General features: G+C 43.6%; 1 protein-coding gene across 2 annotated transcripts in view; it reads right to left on the reverse strand.

Annotated features, from left to right (window-relative positions):
- The window catches only part of RALGAPA2 (Ral GTPase activating protein catalytic subunit alpha 2), a 92,715-nt gene that overhangs the window by 31,362 nt on the left and 38,373 nt on the right, over positions 1-22,980 (reverse strand). For both annotated transcript variants that reach the window (XM_057381674.1, XM_057381666.1), the window contains exons 25-37: positions 21,689-21,817; positions 20,987-21,045; positions 20,578-20,686; positions 20,138-20,248; positions 19,734-19,802; positions 19,426-19,566; positions 18,784-18,967; positions 17,254-18,022; positions 16,914-16,985; positions 15,876-15,999; positions 14,905-15,060; positions 8,337-8,495; positions 4,175-4,302 (exon numbers count right to left, since the gene is read on the reverse strand). In XM_057381674.1, coding sequence (XP_057237657.1) covers positions 4,175-4,302; positions 8,337-8,495; positions 14,905-15,060; positions 15,876-15,999; positions 16,914-16,985; positions 17,254-18,022; positions 18,784-18,967; positions 19,426-19,566; positions 19,734-19,802; positions 20,138-20,248; positions 20,578-20,686; positions 20,987-21,045; positions 21,689-21,817 — 2,210 coding nt within the window. The remainder of the gene's footprint in view (positions 1-4,174; positions 4,303-8,336; positions 8,496-14,904; positions 15,061-15,875; positions 16,000-16,913; positions 16,986-17,253; positions 18,023-18,783; positions 18,968-19,425; positions 19,567-19,733; positions 19,803-20,137; positions 20,249-20,577; positions 20,687-20,986; positions 21,046-21,688; positions 21,818-22,980) is intronic.

The raw sequence follows: 22,980 nt of genomic DNA on the forward strand, positions 1-22,980 counted from the left end.
CAACAAGAACTAGATCCCTATTTATTCATTCACAGGAAGACACATGTAGCTTGAATTGCTACAAAAAAATAATTTAAAGACCACCAGAAGTCCCTGAAAAACGCAGGGAAGAAGCCTGCTGGTGCTGGCACAAGGAACATGTTCCACCCTCTCCAAAGCAGCTTACAAAGACCTAGTCAAAGCTGAGGTAACATTTCAGACGTTGGGATTTTTCCTGCTTTTCTCTAAATTCAGTTAGCAAGACCAAGGAGGAGGGGGAGTATGAGAGTTATTTGCAATGGTGGAGGGAAAAAACCCATAGATGTAAAATACTAGAAATAACACTGAAACAACCTTTTAATTAAACCAGTTCAAATCAAGGAGAGAAGAAATGGCTCCATTTGGAAATATAACCWGGGCAGTGAGAATTGCATTTCCCCAGGCATTCTAAGAGGAGTTTTTTTTGTTCAGACATCACTATACCCAAAATCCCAAAGTCTTTTTGGGGACCAGGACTGAGTTGTGGGCCAACCAGAGCACCTGACACCTGCCAAACTAGTTACATTTTCATSTCTGAAGGTTGACTAGCACCTGAGTTTAGAAACTGTGAGCTTAGACAGCTGCCAATCAGTCCTGTTACATTTCAATCCAAACCCTGGTTGCCCCCAGTATTTATCTTTACAGACAAAACCAGGTCTTGAGAGAGGAGCTCTGCTGCAGCCTAGTGCCATGGCACTCCAGATCATACAAACGTTCAAAAATCCTTCCCAGCACACAGCTCGTTTTGCACAAGCTGGAAGAGTTCAGAAGATRTAGTTTTACAGCCCCACTCCTACCAGTTTTTTAAATATTCAGCATTGCTGCAACCAGAATAGACCCTTGCTTAGTTACGACATATAATTATTGGTTTGTAAGAGGGGYTGTTCCTTCCTTTCCCCAGCACATAAAAAGGAGGCTTGGATGCACTCAAAAACCTCCATAAATATATTTTCCTTTTAATACAACAATCGTAGTAAGCTTGAATATTGTTATTTCATGTTCTTATAAAATTTAAGTCACCTTATTACTTAGAGTTTCTGTAAACCCCAGTCACATTTAAAGTCAGTTACTGCCTGAGAAAGCAGCCTGGAGAGGCTGCTGGAGCACATTGCCTCACGCTCAGCAGTTACTCAAGGATGGCAAGAGTCCCAATTAGCAGGGGCTGCAGCCACTCAGCCTCAGTGCTCCGTGGCACCAAAAAGGAATAAAATGGGAATTTGGAACATAAACTGATGTACAATCATCCACGCCCATGGAAGCACTGCGACAGCAACAGAGCCAGCACTGTTCCAAAGACAACTGAGCTGTGCATGCACCACCCGGGGCTGGCTCCTGCGCAATGCCCTCACATGCCATTTGATGGACACAAAGAACCTGTAGCCAGAACAACTCTAAACTGAAGTTTAAATATAGTTAATTGTTTTTTAATGAATCTCTTGCCTTAATGAATTCCTTAAAACCAAAAGCATAACGTAAAAATAAAAAAAGGTATTAAAAGAAGTCAGATGTGGTCTGCCATAGTTACCTTCTTCATTTTCAAAGAGCTTTCCAACAGAAAACTGTATTTGGGCACGACAGTGGAATTTGTGTCATCATGACCAAGCGGCTGCGGGCAGCAAGATGCTCCCGCGGCTCTGCGGTCCCAGTCCCCATGGAAACCAGACTCGGATATTGTCCTCCACTCGCTGGAGCACCAAGTCGGGAGCCTTTTGTGCCTGATGAGATTTCTTCCACAACCTTCCAGCAACAGACCCTACAGCTTCCTCCTGACTCTTTCCTAATTGAGATGCAAATTAATCTCTGTGGCTGATTACACTTCCCTTACAGCTCCTGACAAGTGCAGCTGTAGCTGGAGTTTACAGACTTCCAACAAGTGACTTCAGCTGTCACTGCTGGCAAGACGCTGCCCTGGCTCCCCAGCACGCGACCCTGGCCCTCTGCACCWCGCAGGGCAGGAACAAGGATGAGGGCTCTGCTCCACCTGGAGCAGAATCCTGCAGGTACTTCACACCCTGCCACTGCTCCAGCACAAGCACCTGGGACACAGCACCTTATCACTGCTGAACTATTGACACCAGATGAAGTATTCAATCTGTTTCTAATCACTCTGGAGTCAAAATACCTTTAGCTACTGACCCTTAGCAGGGATGTCACCTTTTAACGTGACCCATGTACCAAAGAGAAGCTGCAAATCATTCTCAGCTCTGCCTCACTCCAGCCTTCAGCCCCCATCCCAATTACAGTTCTGTGTAGTTTGTGCCAAATATCATCCCTTGCTTTGCTGGCATCATTGCTTTTTATTTCTCTCTCCCACTGACATTTTTTGAGTTATTTCCATCTCCAGTCTGATAAAGGCACTTTCATTTACTGTTTGCATTGCTGGGTCTGCTTCCCTCCYGTCTTCCTCGCAGCAGTTGGCACAGCAAACACTGGACCTGAGTCAMTCACCCTTTGGGAGCTGCATTGGGAAGGTTCAAATATCACCTTTACACATCTACACACTCACATTCCAGTTGCTGGCTTTAAWGTATTTCAGAGTCTTCATTACCTACAGAATGAGTTATGGATAGCTTTCTCTCCTGCTTCAGTTATCATCCCTATGGGATCTGCCCACCACATCCCCTTTGTCCCATTTCAGGAGTTTCTGAATTCACTTTCATTTATCAGACAGACAAGTGGCAGTTGATTCACTACAGACTGCACTGGTGCAAAAGCAGACGCAAAAAAGGCAGAAAAGAATGTGGGGACAGATGCTGCCTCAAACCTGTGCAGAGCAGTGCCCTGTGTTGTGATGTCTGTGCTGCTCTGCCACCCCAGGGACATGCTGGGACCCTCAGAGAGACCCCCTTGGAAGGCACGAGTATGGCCAGCTGGTGAGTGCTGTTCACTCACAAAATGCTCAATGCCAAAAGCTGAGAGGGTCAGGAATGGGAGGACTCCAGCTGGGAGTGAGGGGCTGGGATAGCTTCATTCTTCTAACTGCTGCTACTTACGCCAATTTTACTACACTGTCATTTTAGTATTAAACAYCGGCTGAGAAGCAGACAGATTAAGCTAAATTCTGCACAGAACAATTTTAGGAATTTGTTAGATTTCTCTCAAGAAACAGAAGAAAATACAGCAAGTCTTGACTCACCTGTCAGGCATTGCCACAGTTTGCACAACCACCACCAACTGCCTTTGCTTTACAGTGAGCAATTCCAATAATAGCATACAAATCTATTTAACCACAATGCTGCTTTTAATTTCTGATCACTCTTGCAAAGTATACTGGATAAAATTTAGCCTTTAAAAAAACCCCAACCAGTAATTCAAGGGTATTCTGTGTTTTAAAAAAGTGCTTCTCAAATTAATTCATCAATATTCTTTCAAAGATCAAAACATTTCACAAACTCTTTCTCAAAGCCATATGATTAGAAAAATACTCAAATCAAAAGCTCCTCAGAGAAAGCAAAGTGCAGTGAGTGTTTGTCCTGAGGAAAGTGATGTGATTAGCAAAACAAGCAATAAAGTGGATGAAGGTATTATGAGAAAAATTGCAGAATGGGTGCAAATCACTGCAAACACTGCAGGTCTGTGTAGCACCCAAGAAATGTCACAACTCATGTCCCAGACAAGCGCATCCTCCAGTTATCTTCCAGCCACTGCTSAAAAACAGGTTCTGAAAATGCCCAGACACAAGCGTGGCTGGAATTAAACTGGTATTTGGGATCTGAAACACCTGTATCTGAGGACAAACCCCATCTCTCTTATAAATGCAATGAGTCCAAGTCAAGTTAATTAGAATATTACTTTGAACAGGATAAGACCATGACTGAGCTCTGGGTAGCAGCCTGACRTACAGTCYGTAACTTCCGTAGTGTGAAAGAAAACAGGGAATTACCATTACTCACAGTTCAAAGCACCAGTGSTAAGTCCAGGCCCACTGGTGAGAGACTGGTGAGAGACTCCTGTGATGTTACCATTTCRTTTTTAAAACACCAGATGGCAGCTGGGTGTGACTCACTGAAAACATCGAGCTGGACATGAAGAAAGCTCTGACCTTTGCCAATAAAATCAAACAGGAAGGATTTTCATCCCAGCCTACCTCTCTGCAGGAGGACAGTCCAAGTGAGAACCCTACCAAAGGGAACCTTGCCCCATGGAGAAAGGATACAAGCTCTGGTAGAGTGGGATGAGGGACTTGACGGCTCTGCTGGCATTGATGCACGTGGCACAGATCAGGCTCGGCAGCAGCTTTGCAGTCACGATGGCGCCATCGAAGAGAGGACCGAAAAATGGCACCTGGGCATCCCAAAATAGAAAAACAGGCTTCAGAACCACCACAGGACACTGGTACAGCATTTTGCCATAAAACAGCATGACCACAGTGTTTCCCACACTGAAACTTGCAGTGTGACATTCATCCCAAGCTGGTGAGTGTTGAAATCCCCCATGACTACGCTCAGCACACTGCACAGACACACATGTCTCAGAACATTCTGCTAAGTAAGCACRAGCTTGGTACACATAAGAACTGAGTCCATCTATGAATTTGCAATCAATATGCTMTTGGCAGTAGATATGAAGAGCTGTTTTCCATCTGGGATCCCAACAGGAAACCCTTATTCACTGGCTGAATCCAACATTGGTAGGAGGTTTTGCAAAGATGTATTTACTTCAAATAATCCTCTATAAACTCCTTCCATGGACATCATAGAAGAGAAAAAAGACTTGAGCTGGCCAAAGATAAGGAGGGGTGTGGAAGGCAGAGGAGACAGCAGAGCAGGGCCCTTCTGAGGTGCAGAACACAGAGTCAGGACAGGCACAAATGGGCTCAGCCCAGCAGGTCAAGGTGCCCAAACACTGCCCCTTCAGGGCCACCTCCAGAGGAAACCCCTSTATGATGTCCTCTGGTGACCTAAGGCTCTGCTGATAAAGGCCACATTATGTACATGAGAGGCTTTCTAAAAGTAAAGCCATGTCCAGAATTGCAGACACAAAACAGACCTGAGCCTGTCAAATGCAGATTTTTAAGTTTAAATACATAACTTTTAGTACTTACAAGTACTCAAACTCATTTCCCTTTCACAGACTCAAAATGAAAAAAGCCCAACCCCCAACTAAAGCCCTAGACAGAAGCCAGCAGCAATTATCAATATTTAAGCTATGGATTTTTTCCATCTGTACAGAGGCTTATCACATAAATAAATACCCTCTATTATTCTTCTCCAACTGCTTGTGGGTGACTGTGACAGTCATTCAATAAATGGACAAAGGGAATAATATAAATCCCCTGCATCTAGGGAATTCCTCTAATTAGAAGTGGCAATGAATTACAGAAGAAATTTGGGTTTAATGTAACATCTGCAAATGACAGCTGTCTCTGCACACACTTATTCTGTCATTCCTTTACTTACAATAATTACCCACCCCCCAAAAAACCAAAAAGTGTAAAATTTTTCCATAGTGGTTTTGCCTTCGGTTTAATTTTATTTACTGCTGGCATTACTATCCAGGCAGTTGGAAGGAAAGGGGACAGAGGAAAATCCATGCCACCAAAATGATAACATACAGAGCATCATGTTTTTCCTSTTTAGGCTGTAACATTTTTAAGTGAAATTTTTATTCCATGCTCTCTCTAGAAACATTGACAGTGGGAGAAAAGAATGCAGAAGTACAAATAAGTACAAATAAGAAGGTTAAGTACACACTAGTATTAAAATTATACCACCACACAAATACCAGATTTGTAAAGTCAGATTAGCAGATGCTACCGGGGCAGGGRAATTCCCTGCCAGGCTTTTTGAACAAGTAGGTTTTGCTTACAGGACTTGCATCACTGTTTCAAACCCACCTGGAGTTGCAGAGTGGGGCAGACTTTCTTATGACTGCACTATGGAATTTACAGATTAAACCATGGACAAGGTGTGTGTATCCTAGACACGGAGAGCAGTGGTGGAGCTGAGGGCTCCAGAGCCCGCCACGATCCGAGCGCCGCACAGCCGGACCGCGCGGACACAAAGCTCGGAATTATTCATTCCCGAGCAGATCCAGCGGCCTCGCCGAGGGTCATTAAAGTCAATGGAGCTGCATCTCGTCAGCTTCCATCTGCACAGGGGCTCTGCCCTAACGAGGGTCCGGGGGGCGGGGAGGCCAGCGGAACGCAGAGGGTGCGTTCCCTTCTTGGCTCCGCTCTGAACCCAGCACTGAACACCCAACCCAGGAAAACAGGKCTTTGATGGCTACAAAAAACAGTCTGCTTTGACAGGAATCAATTGAAAAAAAAAATGGAGGGAACGATCCCCTTCTGCGACTACTCCAAATGTCATTGCAAGTTATCCATGAAGCAAAAATTAATATTCAGCCCACTGCAAACACCTGCTTCGTTCCAATTTCCAACAGAAAAATCATTATTTCTGTTGCCTGCAGTAAAAGTAGGCAAGGTTAAATAAACCTTCCAAGCACAAAGACAGCAAGCAGCACTAGTTAAAAGAGTGGGGAATGGGTAAATTATTGTACCAAATGGCTGAGAATTAATCTCTGATGACGAGCTGCAATCTAACGAGGCATCTGTGTCCCAGGGAACCCGCAGCATGTCCCTGGCGGTATGTGCAGTGCGGAGCCTGCCTGGCATGCTTTGTCCCCTCTCACAGGCAGCTTTTCCTCTCATTGTTCCCAATATCCTCGTGCATCTGTGACGCGTGGAATGCATTCACACTAACAGACTTACTATTGTCTTCCCTCCGAAGCTTTGTYGGGCAAAGACTGCAGCACGGTTCCTGATAATTATATTGCTTAATTAATCAAGACAAAAAAAATTTGCAAATCATTGCCCGGTTGCCAAGCAGGGAGATCAAAAATGAAAACAATACAAGCTGAAGCAACATAACAAAAGTAACAGCTATCTGATCAGAAATTCTTCTATAATGAAGCTATTAATGCTAAAGCGGTTAATGTTAACATTGCTCCAGGTGTCTCTACTTGGCTGCAAACAAAAAGGCTAACATTATGGATATAAAAGGCCAAATGTTGCCATGGATTCTGTAACCTGATAGAGAGGACAGCCTTTTCATTCGATTAGGGAATGCAATTTAAATACCAGGGACTGAAGCCAAACAACAGACATTTCTCTCTGCAAGCCTCTTTCATTCACCCTGGGGTCAGTAGCTGGTGAACAAAAGGTCAGCCACACTTGCCCTGGAAATGTCTGGATTAATTTTATTACATTGTAATGGTTTGTACTTTAAATGTAGGGATAACACTAAATTTCCAGTTAGCTCTTATTCTGGCTGCCCGTCGGGTAGTTTTGACTAATATGTAACATGACACAGCTTTTCTCCACTGCTCCAGAGAAGTCTCAAGCGTGTTGCTAATGCTAAATTCTCATTTCCCTGATGGAACATTAAAAGCTCAAAAAGTAAATTGCAGAGCTCTGCACCAGGAGTAAAAAAACAAACTACGAAACCAACCCACTATCAGAAAATTTTCAAGTCTGAGATATCTAYTGACAAACCACTGGTTGTCAATATCTAACAGCCCATCATTCACAACTCAAAAAATATTGTCTACAGCTGGTAAATATGGGATATGATGGAGGCATTTACCACAGCCAATTTTACTCCTTGGGACAAATATTGTCCCTCATATAAACCAAATGGTATTTTCACACTGATTATGTTCACAAAGTATATTTTACACATATTTCTGAATCCATAATGTACCAGACAAACATTTACTGAAGTRGCTTTTTCATACGCATGCACAGATGTACACACACACCTCTGACATTTTGCAAAAAAATGCATTTTTTCCAAAAAAGATCTCAGCTGTGAATCGCCCATAGTTTGCTTGATGACAGGATGTCCAATGCCTACATCATCCCACCAAGTCAGGTGACAGTGACAGTTCCACAGAAGTGTGAGCTTCTTCATGGTACCGTGTGTACAGCAGTGACCTCGCATAGAGGGTGATCCAACACCACGAGAGGAACTGAAATCATGACTGGTTTGCTTTCAGTGCCACAGAGGAATTTCACAATGGTTTAAATACTGTTCTTTGCCCAGTAACTTCTGTGGGTTGAGAATTCTCAAATATTTCTCTAAGTGCTAAGTATGGATATAAAATGAATGATGACTCACTTTGATCACCATCAGTAATTCTAGGTTTAAAGTAAGCTCACTGCTCAGTTTATCCWTCACCTGAGATTGACAAACTGATTTTGTATTGGCTAGGGAAAAAATAACCCCCAGACTCTAAATCACTGAGCTTTATTTAAGCAACAGAACTGCTACTCACTTGCACAACACAACAGACCCAACAAAGTACCCAAAACATACCTCGGGTTTCTTCATGATCTCTATGAAGAACATGTGATTCTTCATGGGGTAGATGACGATGAGGACGTCCCCGAAGTCAGTGGGGATGATGCCCCTGCGGTAGTTGCGGGTGTGCTCAGACCACACGATGTGAACCTCATCATTTCCCAAGTGACGGAGCTGCAACACAAATTGGCTCTTTATTAATCCGAGTGATAACCACGCTTTAGGAGGGGTCATGGCTCACAAATTGAGTTACAATGCTCGATAGCAGGAATATTTCATTACAGAAAAAGTTAAAATATTGTTTTTCTCCAGTTGCTCATGAAAGCAGCAGCTCAATAATTTGCTTCATTTAGAACTCATTGTTGTCTGATGGCTTAATTAAGTCATTATCAAACTAGCCATTAGCATGATATGTAAATGTACTTTACCTACAGTGATTTAAGATGGAAAACTGAATTACTAGAACAAAGCATTAACCAACAGAGCATCATATTCCAGCTAAAATAAGGCAGCTGTCACAGAAATATGAAATACCTTGACTCAGACTATCAAGAAACTGCCTGTCATGAACCACTATAACTGAATTTATTATCCACAAACATCTCCTTGCTGACTGTGTCTGGAGGGGGCTCCTGCTTGAAACATGAAAACATCAGCAAAATATCTGGGCAATGTGAAGTAGAGAAGAATGGGAAATACTGTGGGAGTTACACTTCTTCATTTGGAGCAGAGTTGCATAAAATATAGATAAAATTTAAACACGGCATATGCTGAAAGCATCCGCGAGCCTGTGAGTGTGTTTGCTCTGCTACTGGAGGAGCTGGAGGTGATCTAACAGATGGCAAAAACTATTTGGCAATCACGTACAAGCCTCGYACAATGGTTTCAACTGTAAGCTTTAAAGTTAAAATGTAATCCACATGCAGAATGCCAGCTCAAAGCATAAAGAGAATTTAAGTCCCACTTAAAGCTTAAAAGACACCCCCCACCCTCCAATTTGGTGCTACCCCTGGAACAATGTGCACAATAGACCGAACAAAGGAGCCAAAACGAAGCTCTGCTACTTCACTCTGTGTGGGGGGAGAGAAAAAAGGGAAAGGAAGGTGGGGATTTTCACTGGTAAATAACAACTAACTGCAACACGCTTTGGACCAGCCCACACTGTGCCGATAAAACTTCCATATTCAGAATCAGGCAGCATATTTAGAAGGAAAAACTTTCACTCCTACATATTGGTGACAAACTGGACCCCTCAGTTGTGAGAGAAACATGGCAAAACCAACACATGAAAAATCAAAAAAGATTACMACTGTGAGCTTGGCTTACAGTTCATATTCCAGAAGAATTAAGTAAAACTCAGTTCACGGAAGGACTGAGATTCTCCATTTATTTTAAATTAAACAGAAGATAATAATTGTGTTTTATTTACACCCATGAATAAAAGGTAATTTTAGCTCTGTTTGAAAAAAAGATGAACCATTTCTGTCTTGAAGAAACAAGGAAACATGAACAATACTATCACTAGTGCTTCTTGTATGTATAAAACAAGTAGAAATTGCTGTTCTTGTGGTCACCTTGATAGCTGTGCAGTATGTCACTACAAACAAAGTACACACAAGAAAACACTCATGTTGGTAATACCACAGACAGATACGTACCAAAAGAAGCAGAAATTTACATATAGGACAAAAATCAGGACAAAATCCTGATCTCACTCTCTGTGACCAGGTGCAGCCAGGTCACCTCCAAAGTGATTAGAAGCAAGATGTCAAGTTTAGTCTTAAAAACCCCTAAAATCCATCTGGTGAGCAGACTTTGTGCACAGCAGGTCCCAGATGCTGAGGGTGCCTGGCCAGGCTATCCCACTCCAGAAAGAGCCCAGCTCAGCCCAGCTGAGCTCAGGGAACTCCCGCCAGGGATTTTAAGTGCCCACTTTATTTGCCAGGCTGAGCCCTAACTATTCTGGTGCCAGCGCAGGTTCTGGCACTAGTTTCCCAGCACAGAGAGCCCACAATGKTGGCACCTAGCAGCCTGTGCTGGGTTTGTCCACAAATAAACGTGGACTTGGAATTCCATAAGGCAGTGCCACTGCCCAGTYGCAGAGGGCAATTCTCAAACCCATCCCAGCTCTTCTGAAGAAGAGGGTGTGTACACTGCCTTGCCTCCTATGGCTTTTGAGATGAGAAATAGCACCTACTGCTATAAAAACAGTCATCAAAATATGCCCAAATACTGCTTGAGGGACACTTTCTGAAATCCCAAGGATCTGTTCTGATAATAATCAAACACTTTGTACTGATATYGCACCCTTGAGAACAAAATTCAGTGAAGCAGGGAACTTAGCTAAACCAACACTTGCTGTGCTCATGAATCCCTAACTCTACCATGATCCCCAGTGTGTGCCAGTGACTTGTTTTAGAGCTTGAGTTACTGCCCTCATTTCAAACTCACACATCCTTAAGCAGCACAGTTACAMGGTATAATGTTGCAAAGAAAAAATTTGCATTAATCAAAAATATTTGTTACTGAAAGATAACTTCATTGATAAAAAGCCGTTATAATAATCTCATCAGTGACAATAAGCCAGCTGCTGTTTTCCTGTGTTGTTTATTCAAAACAGCAGCTGTGGGGCAGACTCAGTGCCCTAAAGGACTCCCAGTAAGTTGTGCTGAAATGTTCAAAGCCCCACAGCAAACGTGTGTGGAGCCAGAGCTCCAGGCTGTGCTCTACATCCAGTTTAGGGGGGGAGGATAAAGAAAAAAGCTACGTTWAAAAAATCCCAAAGCAGCCGTGAAATCAGATTGGTATTAAAAGCAAACCCCAACAACAGTCTGGAATGATGGTTCTGCAAACACTGAGAGAAGGCAGTTCTGGCAATGGCAGCRTGTCCTCCCTGGGCACAGAGGAATTTTCAGCAGGCACAGGAATTAGCCCCAGTTTGACTAACAGGGGGGCTCAGACACAGCCCCAGCTCCATGCTATGGGGTCAGTCCCGCTGTCCCTCTCCAGTGCTGTGTTCCCCAGCCCCAAGCAGGCAGCTCCAACCCCAGAGCGCTCCGGTGCCCACAGCCAGCAGGCAGTGCTGACACTGGTCACGGTGCACACCTCCGGCATGACCTCCTTTCCCTGCTAATTGCATTACACAGCCAGCTGGCTCCAGAGAGGAGTCGTCTGTTTGACTGAAGAATTCCTGCTTTTGGGGAGGCATGGCTGCTACTTGTGCTAAGTAACAGTGGGGCCTGACATCCCCATTGTCTGACTGACTGTGTGCCCATCCTAAAATCTAAGTTTTATTTGTAAATTAACCAAGAAACTTCCTGCCAGAGCAGGGCTGCCTGGAGACTGATAATGTGTGCCTTTCATTCCCTTTCACTCTCACTGTATCACTGCCAATTTGTTTTTCTGCTGCTCGCCAGCCCGAGGCCATAAAAGCCTTGCAAGACATAAGTGCAATTATAGTCCTGGAGTCAAATGAATTGGACAAATCCAATAGCACAGCTCTGTCCCCACTCTGCAAACCTCTACAGCAGTCAGATTAGCTGCTAAAAATCTAATCTAGCCCCAGCTAACAAATTTCTGCAGCAAAGGAGCAAGAGTTCAGTATGGGGTTGCTACCAGATTTCTGAATTGAAAAAGTTCTGCTCTGACAATGGAGAAGATGGAATAAATCACTAAGAAATTTGGCAGCACATCTTTAAACCGYTAAGCACAATTTGAGCAGAACAAGACAGGGACGGTAGGATGCCATTCCTGGGATTGATTTTCACTCTTGCCACAAGGCAGATAAAGTTTGGAWCCAATGATGCTGAACCCTACAGCAGCAATAGAGATCAGCTGAATTTTGTTTACTTCCCCAGAAAAGATTTTTGTCAGGACCAAGACTTATTTGGAAAGAGGCTTTTCTTTTTTGTTTTTCTTACTTTTTTCTTTCTGAATTAGCAATATAATGTCAGCATAAACCTCAAATAAAAAAATGCAAACTGCAAGTGACTGCACAGAAACAAGGGGCCAAGCTCATCCCCACAGTAAATGCACTTAATTCTTGGGAATTCATATCAGAACTTAATTTATCCTTGTGTTCAGTAAAAATAAAGAACCACAATAACATATTTAAGTAAAATTACTGCATCTGCTGAATTCCCCAGCCCCCAGAATTTATGGCCTTGCTACGGCTCCCCAGGCCAGCAGGTGGTCAGTCCTTCTGTTCAGCTCAGAGCATGCTGGCATGGATGAAGCCTTTCTTAATCTGAGGCAAAATAAGCAGAGAAGAAACCACAGCACTCACAGAGATTTCAGAGATAAGGGGGACCTTAGGACCCAGAGGGAGGGCAAGAAAAAAGTTGTGGCCTCCACTGCATCCTAGTAAAGTTTTCTYCTCCCAATATTCTCTGTCCTGCATCACCAGATACAGTTCTACTGAAGGAGCAGGAATCTGTCCTTCTCTTCCACACTCCCATGAAAAGAAAGCACTAATGGCAAGAAGTAATAAATATAAAATTATCTTTTTAACCTGGACATTCTGCCCTCATAATCTGAGGTAAGGATGTAAGCCCAGAGAATCATCCACCTTCCAGAAAGTGCAGTGCCTCTGAAATGGACCTTTTCTCCACTCATAACTGCARTTCTGTAACATCTGTTGACAATCCATGCTAATGTGCACAGAATTGCATGTTTGCTCACAACAGAGCTGTGACAAACTGAATGAAACTGTTGTGTGTGGAACCATGGATGAGTTCACATTAAAAATCCCTCTGGAAGTTATCTGGTCTGAGCCACTGCTTGCAGCTCCTGAGGTCCATGAGCTTGCYCAGAGCTTTGCCCTTTACTGGAAAAGTCAGCTTGATCCCTGCAAGGTTTCATTCTTATAACAGGTCTCAGGTTTTTTTCAAAACATCCCAAAACAATTTCTTTGCAGTATTTTCCAGACAGCATGTCCTGGAGCTGGCCTGGTTTCCTGGCACTACAAAACTTGGAGACTGACAGCTACTAAATGCTTTTGGTTTCTGTTTCTCACAGAGAAGGAATTCTCTTAAAGCAAACATAGGGAACTCAAATAGAATAACTCAGTGTCTGTGATAACCCCTAACATGGGTGGCTTTTAGGAGGGTAAGTAGGCTGCTTGSAGTTAAACCCCATTTTCCCCTTATGGTAGCTCTGTCACATTGTGCTCTCCTCTCCCAGGTGATGAATTACTCAACAGCCAGACTATATCCCAATGTCTTTGCTAGGCTTCCACAAAACCCAGGAGCCAGAACCTACAAGGCAGGATTAGACTCAATAAATGGCCACAGTTTTGTGTATGAAAAGTAAGTCTAGGAAAGACAAGGCAGCAGTTCTCAGACATGTATAAYTCTGCTGCAAAACAACCTGTCCTCCATGTCCATGTGGAATAGGGTAAGAATCAATGGGCTTCAATTGAAGCAAAGTACACACTACAAGAGATTTTTTTCATGTACAAGAAGTGAAGCATAGAAATAKGTTGCCTAGGGAGAATGTAAATCATTCATCACTGGAGTTTTGATCTAGCAGCTGGACAAATTCTGGTCAAGAACAATAAAAATACAGTGCTACCCTCCTAAGGTCACAGAGACTCTACAGCTCTGTCCTACACATCACTGCCCTACTGCTCCACACCTTGAAGCACTCAGAGTACTTTTTCTTATAGCCATGTATGAGTTATGGTAGGAGAAACGTGTCATTTTGCTGACTTTTCTTTTTTTTTTTAATGATAGGTAGCACAGTAAAAAAGACAAGATCTGACTTTAGTATGAAATGCTGGGCAATTTTTCAGAAACAGTAATCAGAAATTCTGCCTTTATATTCCAAGGAAAAGCACATGCCATTCTGAAACCAACTGGACACCAAATACAGTCACCAAGTTACAGACAATTTTCAGAGCATTGCAGTATTCCATGGTGGACTGGATAGCTGCAGCAGCATTATTGATACATACTAACAACCTCTGCAGGACAAGTTGCCAATCCTAATTAAAAAGCAGAGATCTGGTATGCCCCAAAAATCTTGTTTGACTCTAAGCAGCATCTGGCAAACAGCAAAATCTCAAATCGCTCCTTGTTAGGAAAGACAAATTATTAAGTACTGAGACCAACAGAATTTTGGGCTGGGTTCTGGTCATCTTTGAAGCAGAGGCTGCTTGTCAGAATTGTACCTAACTGGCTACTGGCTTAAAGTCTCAGCTGGCTGCTTGGGTTCCTGAGCCTGTCACCTCCCTTTCGCTTTGCTGTTCCACACAGGATGAGTCGTCTGGAAGCTTTTATGATGCTGCATTTGGTTGTTTTGTTCCACCAAACTACAGCACTTTTGGCAAGCAGAGAACATACAAATGAAATTATTGCTAATATTATTACTCATGGTGGCATTTGAGGCTACCATGGAAATGTTAATTGTGTTTCAGAACCCAGAATTTAGATGCCATTTAATTCAGCTAACCCAGCTGCAGAGCACCACGTGGCACAGCAGGGACAGCTTGCCAGGGCCAGTCAGCACAAGCTGCTTTCAGTTCAAGTTTTCATTGAAGCACTGCATGATTACAACGGTGTGAAATACGCTGCAAATGCTTTACCTTTTTGGTCAGTGAGTCGTCCGAGTCCGAGGGCATCCTAGTGGACACGTGGTAGATGATCTCCACGGTGGAGGTAGCRTAGTAAGGTGCAGTTTGCCCCGTGCTGCCATTGCGCTGCAGGCCACCCATGAATCCGCCGTGTGTGGAAAGGTCAACCTGAGAAAGGCAAGGGCTGAAATAGCAGCAATCTGAAAAGACTTATGAATGATCAGTATTTATTTCTGTATCAAGACTGATGAAAGCATCAACCTAGGATTCTGCAGCCATCCCAGAGAAAAAGAAGTCTTCCCCTACAGTTTTGCAATCTTTCAATTAAATTTGTCTCTCCAGTGTATGTATTTGACATTTAATAAAAGTGAATCTCTCTTAACTAGGTCCTGAGTCATTATCTATCCAGCAATTTTACCTTCCTCCAGCAAACAACAGCAGCAAGGAAACAACAGCATTCTGCCACATGCTGCTGCTCTAAGGGCTCTGTGGGGATTAAAGCTCCCACTGCCAGCAGCATCACAAAAGGCAGTGAGAAACAAAAATAACAAAAAAACTTCAGAAGAAACTGGATTTGTACAGAATAAAACCACCTGAGATGAAATTATTCAAGAAATTTTATCAAAAGAAACATCTCTCTGAAGTCAAGCCTGAGTCCAAAGGCTTGTTTGTTTTCCCAACAGCAGCAGCCTGAGGATGCTGTATCTCCCTGTGGCACTTCAATCCTTAAATGTGACATGCAGATACTCTATTCCSCAAACCCAAAAAATGTTCATGGCCTTTAGATTATGACACACCGTTTTGACRAAGCAAATTAAACCCACACATCTCATAAAGAACTCCTGTGCTGAGTGTGTGCTCTGACCACAGCGAAGCTAAAAGCAGCTAAGCATTAGTGTGTAGTGAAATTTTCTTTTTTGTGAATTAAAAACTATGCAGAGCCACCAGCAATATGTTAGCTTGTTTAAATTCATGGCTGTTACCTCCCAGCCCAGTCCAGCCACAAAATCTTCATATGCCTGGCTTCCCCTTGCATTAGCCAGGATGGAACACTTGTCCTCCTGTCCCTCAGCGATGTAGAACACGGCAATCTTGTGAGTTTCACGACTGCCATGGGACAGAAAAAGAAATCAAAGTTAAAGTTTCAGCTCATAATTCCATATGTCCATTTCCTTTATGCAAGCAAATACATCACTCACTTTCAGATTTTCCCCCAGTTTTTTGCCACCAAAACCTCACTGCAGATGCACCCCAGTTCAAAGAGCACAGTCAAGCCTGGTCCTTCTGCGCATCAGCCACAGAGCTGGTGACCAGATTCCAATTACTGGGTTAATGACTCAGATCTGTGCAGCAGTGCACAGACCGTGAGGTGGCACAGGTGTTAATGGGAGCATAATTTGACCTACAGAATTTTAATTTCAGGGTGATGACATACAAGACAGAAGAAACGTTACTGACTTGTAGACCCTGGGCTGAGTTTTACAATGGTGATAGGGACAGTTGGCTTCTTTGAAAAGAAGCAAAGTGCATTTGATATGGAAATTGTTGGGATAGAAGAAACTCAGAACTCTGCAATGCTGCAGATGTTTTTCAACATCAAGTAATGAAATACAAAACATCATATCCAGAATTCCATTCTGCCACTTCCTGCCTGGGGAGTAGTTWTGGGCAGATTACCCCCCAAAGTACTACTCCTGACACAGGGATCAGCCTGTAGAAAGTTTTTTTTTGGTATCAGCTAAACTCAGGTCACAAACAATTTGGTCCCCTCCCCTATCAGTTAAAGCAAACTTGAAAAAAAWCTGTCTTATTATCTGACACTGATTTGGAATTCTCTGTACACAGAAATGTGCCAGGGCAGTCTGATTCTCCATTCAGGCTACAGAACTCTGGAGAAACAAACAGTCCAATTTYCATACCAATATTTGGATTCAATGGTAATGCAGCTTTGGTTCTGGGGACCTATTCTTCCTTGGGAAACACAATCCTTATCAATGATGTGTTCAGTACACATCACCTACCATTGGCGGGAATCCAGGTTTTTCAGTTCTCGCAGCAATTTTGAATTTTTCTTAAGCAGATGAAAGCTTTTTCTAAAAATAAATTTAAAAAGGTTTGAAGGCAAATGCAACACAGTGCAGGCAGTATTTTGTCATTCAAATACCAAAGAGAATTAGCATGATAGGATTTCTTAAAATTATTGTTAAACACAATCTATCGATGTCGATTTCAAATAAACTGACATTCAAGACTGCTCTAACTCCCAGTTACACAATCCTCGTTCTCTTAAGTGTGAACACATTTGGGGGTAGAAAGTGAGAAGAGTACCCTAAGCACGTTCTGGGAATCCTCTCTTCCTACCTTCTATCCCAGGAGTTCATTCCCAAGTCATTCAGCAGCAGCCGACAGAAATAAAAGGAGGCTTGAGGTTCAGCAGGACGTGGTGGCTCCTGGCGGGCCACCCTCATGCTGCAGTCCGAGCTGCAATTCAGAATGAACTCTCTTTCCTGGGCACTCTGCCTCATCAGAGCCTCGGTGATGGCACGCTCCTGCTCGGGGCTCATGCCGCAGGGCGGCGGTGACGGCTCATTCAGCTTGCGCTGGGGGTGCAGAAGGCACTCGGGGCTGGTGTTCCCAATCCTCTCCAGCAGCTGGTCCAGAGCATCTTCTCCTTCCTCCACCTGAGATATGTCGTTCTGGGAGAAGTGCTGGTCCGGAYCGCTGGAGATGACAAAGGCGCTGGCCGTACTGCGCTGCGGAAGGCAGCCCTCCAGAGGCCCATACAGTATCCGGCCATCCCAAGAGTACTTCCCTGAGATATCCCTGACAATCACCCGCACGTCCGAGGGGGCCGCTGCTGGCTCAATGCCCGCCTTCCTCTCTGCAGGGATTTGGAGGTAAGATATGAGAGTGCTGTCATTAAACACAAACAGCTGCAGGTTGGGGCTCCGGAACACTTCYGAGGACAGCTCAGAGGACTCCACGTAGGAGTTGTCATGGTTCTCGCTAAGGAGACTGTGGAGGATGGCAGGGCCTCCACTGAGYGGGTAGTGGCTCAGGTGATTCACCAGATGAGTCATAACCATCCTTGCTGTTAGAGGGATCAGTTCCAAATTTCTCCTCCTCTTCTCTAAAACAATCAATGAAAACAAAATGGATCAGTAAGAGCAGCAAGAGGCAATACAGAAGGAGCACCTGCAGATTTCTGTCACACTGCACTTGCCTTATTCAATCTCCCGATCCATCCTGTTCAAGGAACTATTTCCAACAGTTTTCCTAGAAATCCTACCTGTCCCACAGTTTTATTTTATTTCACCACATCGCCACAGCCATCAGAGCAGGAGGGTGACATGGCACAAAAACCAAAGTAAACCAGAGAAGTCACCGTGAGGCAATGCTCCTCCATCCCTGGCAGGTGGGGAAGTATTGTGTGAGGCAGGGAGAGACTTCCCAGATGTTCAGATGCTCCCTTCAGCACAGGCACAGACATCAGTTATTTCATAAAGTGACCATGCTCTGAGCTACACTGTGCCTCCACTTCTCCAATAAGAATATTACTCCTCTTATTGCCAGAGACCTCCTAATTTCTACAGTTTTTTCATACTGAGTTTTAAATAATTTTTCTTTAGTTTACAGTATTTCTCTTTCCCTGGTATTAACATCTTCTAAATGTAAATTTGTTTTAAGGAGCAGCACTGGCAACGAACTCAAACATCCTATCACAGAGGCAACTGGAATTTATCCAGAAAAAGCTCGGTCCAAGTTTTAGGAATAGTTGCTACATGCAGTGAGGAGAAGCATGTTTTCAAGGCAGAGATGTTACCTAGAACACTATTTCCCAGCTGCTGCACAAATATGCTGGCCCAGCACAYGCTCTGGGAACTTCCTTACCTTCAGCAACAGTGAGCAGATTGCCCAAATCGGTAGAGGAGGGGCATTGGGCTGGCTCCGAGCTCCTGACGTTCCCCAGTGGCAGAAAGGGGTCATAGTCACAGGAGGAGAGGTCGGCCAAGCTCAGCACATAGTGGCTTTGCTGCGTGTAGGTGCTGGAGCCATTGACGCAGCAGTGCAGGACCTGCGGGGACACTGAGCCAGTGACAAACCCAGGACAGTCCCCAACACATCCAGCGAGCAGGGCCCCCCAGYTGGACATTAGGAAAGCCAGGACACACTACAAAATCCATCTGTGTCCAAATACAGCATTTCTAAATTAACAGTCTTCATCTGGACTGATTCTGTACTTTAAGAGATTGCTTCAGGGCTTGTTTCGTATTTTATCAGCCCACTTGAAATAACCCAAATATTTCTGCAAAGATTCCCTGGATCATTGTTTTAAGCTTTTTACCTTTCTCTTCACCATCCCCTGTCTGTTCTGCATCTCTAATCTTACCTTAACATTTTGCATTTGTGACTCCTCACCCATATGACATGATGTTCTAGAGCTTGACAAAGCTGCTTCTGTGCCTTCAGCGTGTGTGAAAAACATCTTTAAATAACCAGGCACAGTAAATTATGTTACTTCCTCATACTCACTCTGTAAATATAATCCAGCAAGGGAGCTCTGGATGCATGTTGATGATCCTCCACAGCACCAGCAGACAAAGGCTCCAGCAGCACCTTCATGGGCAGTGCCATGCACCAGTCCAGCAAGCAAAGCAGCAGTGAAACTATAAACTGAACAAGAACATGGAACACAGTATTTACGTACATTCTATTAAATTCACCCAGACTTAAAGGTATGAGTCTGAGAGTTTAAAATTCAACCCTGGTTCAGAGCAACCTCATTTAACACCCCCCTCAAACAGCACAAAGAATGGAGACAGCTCTTTTCAGCAACACACCTTCTTATCTGCTTCCACGGAAGAGTATTCAGCACTTGGCAGGAGAAATGCAATGGTGGCCACAAGGATCTAYACCCAAACAAAGAAAGTGTCAGAAAGGCATTCAGTTTCTTCTACTACAGAGACAGACCTTCACTTCACAGGGCGTGAAATAGGTTAAGTTCTCCTAGGAGCATCCAGCTGTCTGAACCAATTCACATCCAAGTGAAAGAAAATGTTTTACTGAGCATTTCGCAAACAAGTCGCTACCAACCAAGGACCTACACTGGTCCTGGGAACTGTAGCAAGTACATCCCTAACAATTAAAAAAAGGAGGAGCAAACAAAATCACARCAGCCCAAGGAAGGAATTAAGACAACTTTGCACAAGCTTTCCACATAAGCGTTTTAACAAATCTGACKTACTTCAGTAATTTTCCGGCACAGGGAGGGTTCGTACTCCTGAAGCTTCTGCCAGTAAGACACCAGTAGCTGAAGGACATCACAGGCTACCTGAGCTACCAGCTTGTTGGACAACTGGAAGAAAAAAGGTGATTAAAAGCCAGACACAATACAATGCATTCAGTATTTCTACATTATAARTTCTTTTGCATCTTTGTAAACAATAAGAAATGTTAGTGCTGTGAAATCACATTGTCAGCATTAGGAACCAGCAGGTTTGACACTGTCTATGTGATCTTAACTCAGTTTTCTGGGCATAGAGTCTATAAGCACAGAGGTTAYTTTTGCAAGTATTCTGCATATTTACATAGGATACTACAGCAGCAGATCATCAGTGACTATTTGAAAAGTGAAAATGCCTTTTTTTCCCAATGCACATTGATTAGTGCCCGCCACAGCAATACCTTCAGTGTCACACCTATGACATTGATGGCTTTCTTCACGTGGGGGTGGTTGGTGCCCTGTGTGAGCTCCTCACATATCCACACTCCGAGGCCGCAGATGGCTATGCATCTGTGTTAAAAGCAAAAGGAAGCTTGTCAGAAGTTTTAGGAGTATTTAGTGAAAAAAAAAGAAAAGAAAAAAAATGCACAAAGATGAGATCTCTCTTTCCCCTCCAACATGACAGGCCAGCACTTTTGTGGGTGCAGAGTAAGGCTCAACTTCACACAACCAAACCACAAGGCAACAGCAGAAAGTATGCAGCAAGAAAAACTTTCCCAAGCCGTAAATGGTTGGACTTGATAATTTTAAAGATCTTTTCCAACCTAACCAATTCTATGATTTTCCCATTTCTTTTACTCACTATTTTACCTTGCAGTTTCACTTGGCTCCTCTGTAGCATTCTTCAATAAAATATTTATGAGRCAATACTAAAATAAGAAAATAAATTAGAATAAGCATCTTTTTCATACATCTCCTTTGATATAATTACAAGCAAAGTAACTTTAATTCTCAGTCTGTTATTAAAGCATCTTTACCTCATGCCAGTTGTATTTTATCAAGGTAGAAACACTGATTACAACTTAAATATACAGGCGCTTGTGGACAGATTGAATCAACTTATAACTCAGGTACAGGCAGCAAGAGGAATTAAATTAATTTACAGWGTCAAGGTGTATTTACAAACAAGTCATACAGACTGTAAGGTTCCAACCAAGCCAAGTTATGAAAAATTTGGTGGATTTCTTAGTACAGAAAAGACACTTCTAAAATTAAGACAGTTTTAAGACACCTCCAGTGACTCTGAGGCCTGGTGAAGAAAGCAAGAACAGGAGCCAAGCTTGTGAAGGGCTCTCTGTATCCTCTTTGGTTCTTCCTGCTCAGGCCACCTGAGGAATTCAGAGATTCCTCCCCAGCTGCCCACAGTTTTTAGCARTCACTCACTGTGGTGCCTCAAATTTATCAAAAGCAACAGAGGGGCTTGTGTGAGGGCAACCATTTGGGCAGGAATGAAGTCACTGCATATTAAAACCAGGTTAGGTACCCAAGGATTTACAGTAAATGTGGCYTTACCTTCACATCTGCAGTTCCTGTGATGCTCTCACTGGCTTCYGAAATGGGTCCCAGCCGTGAAATTCCTTGGTAGGTATTTGGAAAGCACACAAGAGCGCCAAGGATGGTGTGAGCTTCAGAACGGGGGGCCTGGTGAAGGCCAAGTAAACAGAAATAGTCACTGAAAAACCTTCACAGGTGGAGATGCCTTCAGCTCTGAGGCCAGTTTGCAAYGCTATACTCAGTCTGCTGGATTCACAATGCAGCAGTCAGGTGTCTCAGTGAACACACGCCAGCCACAGCTGGGTTTAAGCAGTACTCAACACTAACCCGGTACTAACAAATCTTCCTGCCCATGCTTTTCCTTCTGTGCTGCTCTGTTCTCTTGGTGAGGCTGAGCTGCTCCTCCACTGCCACCTGACCCCACTCCTGAGCACATTCTACAACTTTAATACCTCCCCTCATTACCCAAACTGACAATCAGCCATTTGATGTCAACAGAAAGCASAGAACCCCGTAAAGAACAGCTGAGTAAAGGGGTTGAAGCACTAATCCAGCACAGCTATGAAGCGATCCCTTGGCACAGAGTGAGTGCACAACGCCCTTATGCTCACTGCATAGGTGACACCAATGTGCAGAGAGATCCCTAYTTCAATAAATTCATCAAAAGTACCACAGCATGAGATATAAACAYGTTGACTACTATGTAATGTTGAAAATCCAAGGCATACCCAGTTTTATGCATGCAGAAGAAATGGAAGGGGTTGTTTTGGTTTGTTTTTTCTGTGGGAAATTAAGCACCCATTTCTTATCAGCACTTTGGATCAACAGTGAGGCTGATCAAGCTCTTTGAGGGCTGATAGAAGAAGTGTGGCTGGGCTTACCATTCCAGCTCTGCTGAAACAGGAGAGGGCTGTGGCCCCATGCAGGGCCATCTGCTCAGCCATGCAAATGTCAAGAGCAGCAGCAAAAGCCCTGAGCCAAAACAGACAGAAAGGTCTCCCCTGAGCTGGTGTTTCMMMWKSMAAAAGAGCTTTCCTGTTTTTCCCAGGACTGCCAGACCTTTACCTTTATTTTGGCAACCCATCATTGACTTGCTATTTTACTTATCCTTCAATAACAATTTAATTTAATCATTTAGAGTCACATTTMTATCAGTGCTGACATTTAGCCAGGGATGCTGTGTCACCTAAAGAGCTCCCCACTATCATTGTTTGCTTGCTGCAATGGAGCTYATGGGGCTCTGAGGGTGCAGGCATGTGGCAGTGGCAGCTAGCACACGGATTCCTCACATCTTGTCCTTTTGATAAAAC

Source organism: Malurus melanocephalus, unplaced genomic scaffold (genome assembly GCF_030028575.1).
Source record: "Malurus melanocephalus ecotype Western Australia unplaced genomic scaffold, MMel_1.1 scaffold_13, whole genome shotgun sequence".
NCBI classification, from domain to species: domain Eukaryota; kingdom Metazoa; phylum Chordata; class Aves; order Passeriformes; family Maluridae; genus Malurus; species Malurus melanocephalus.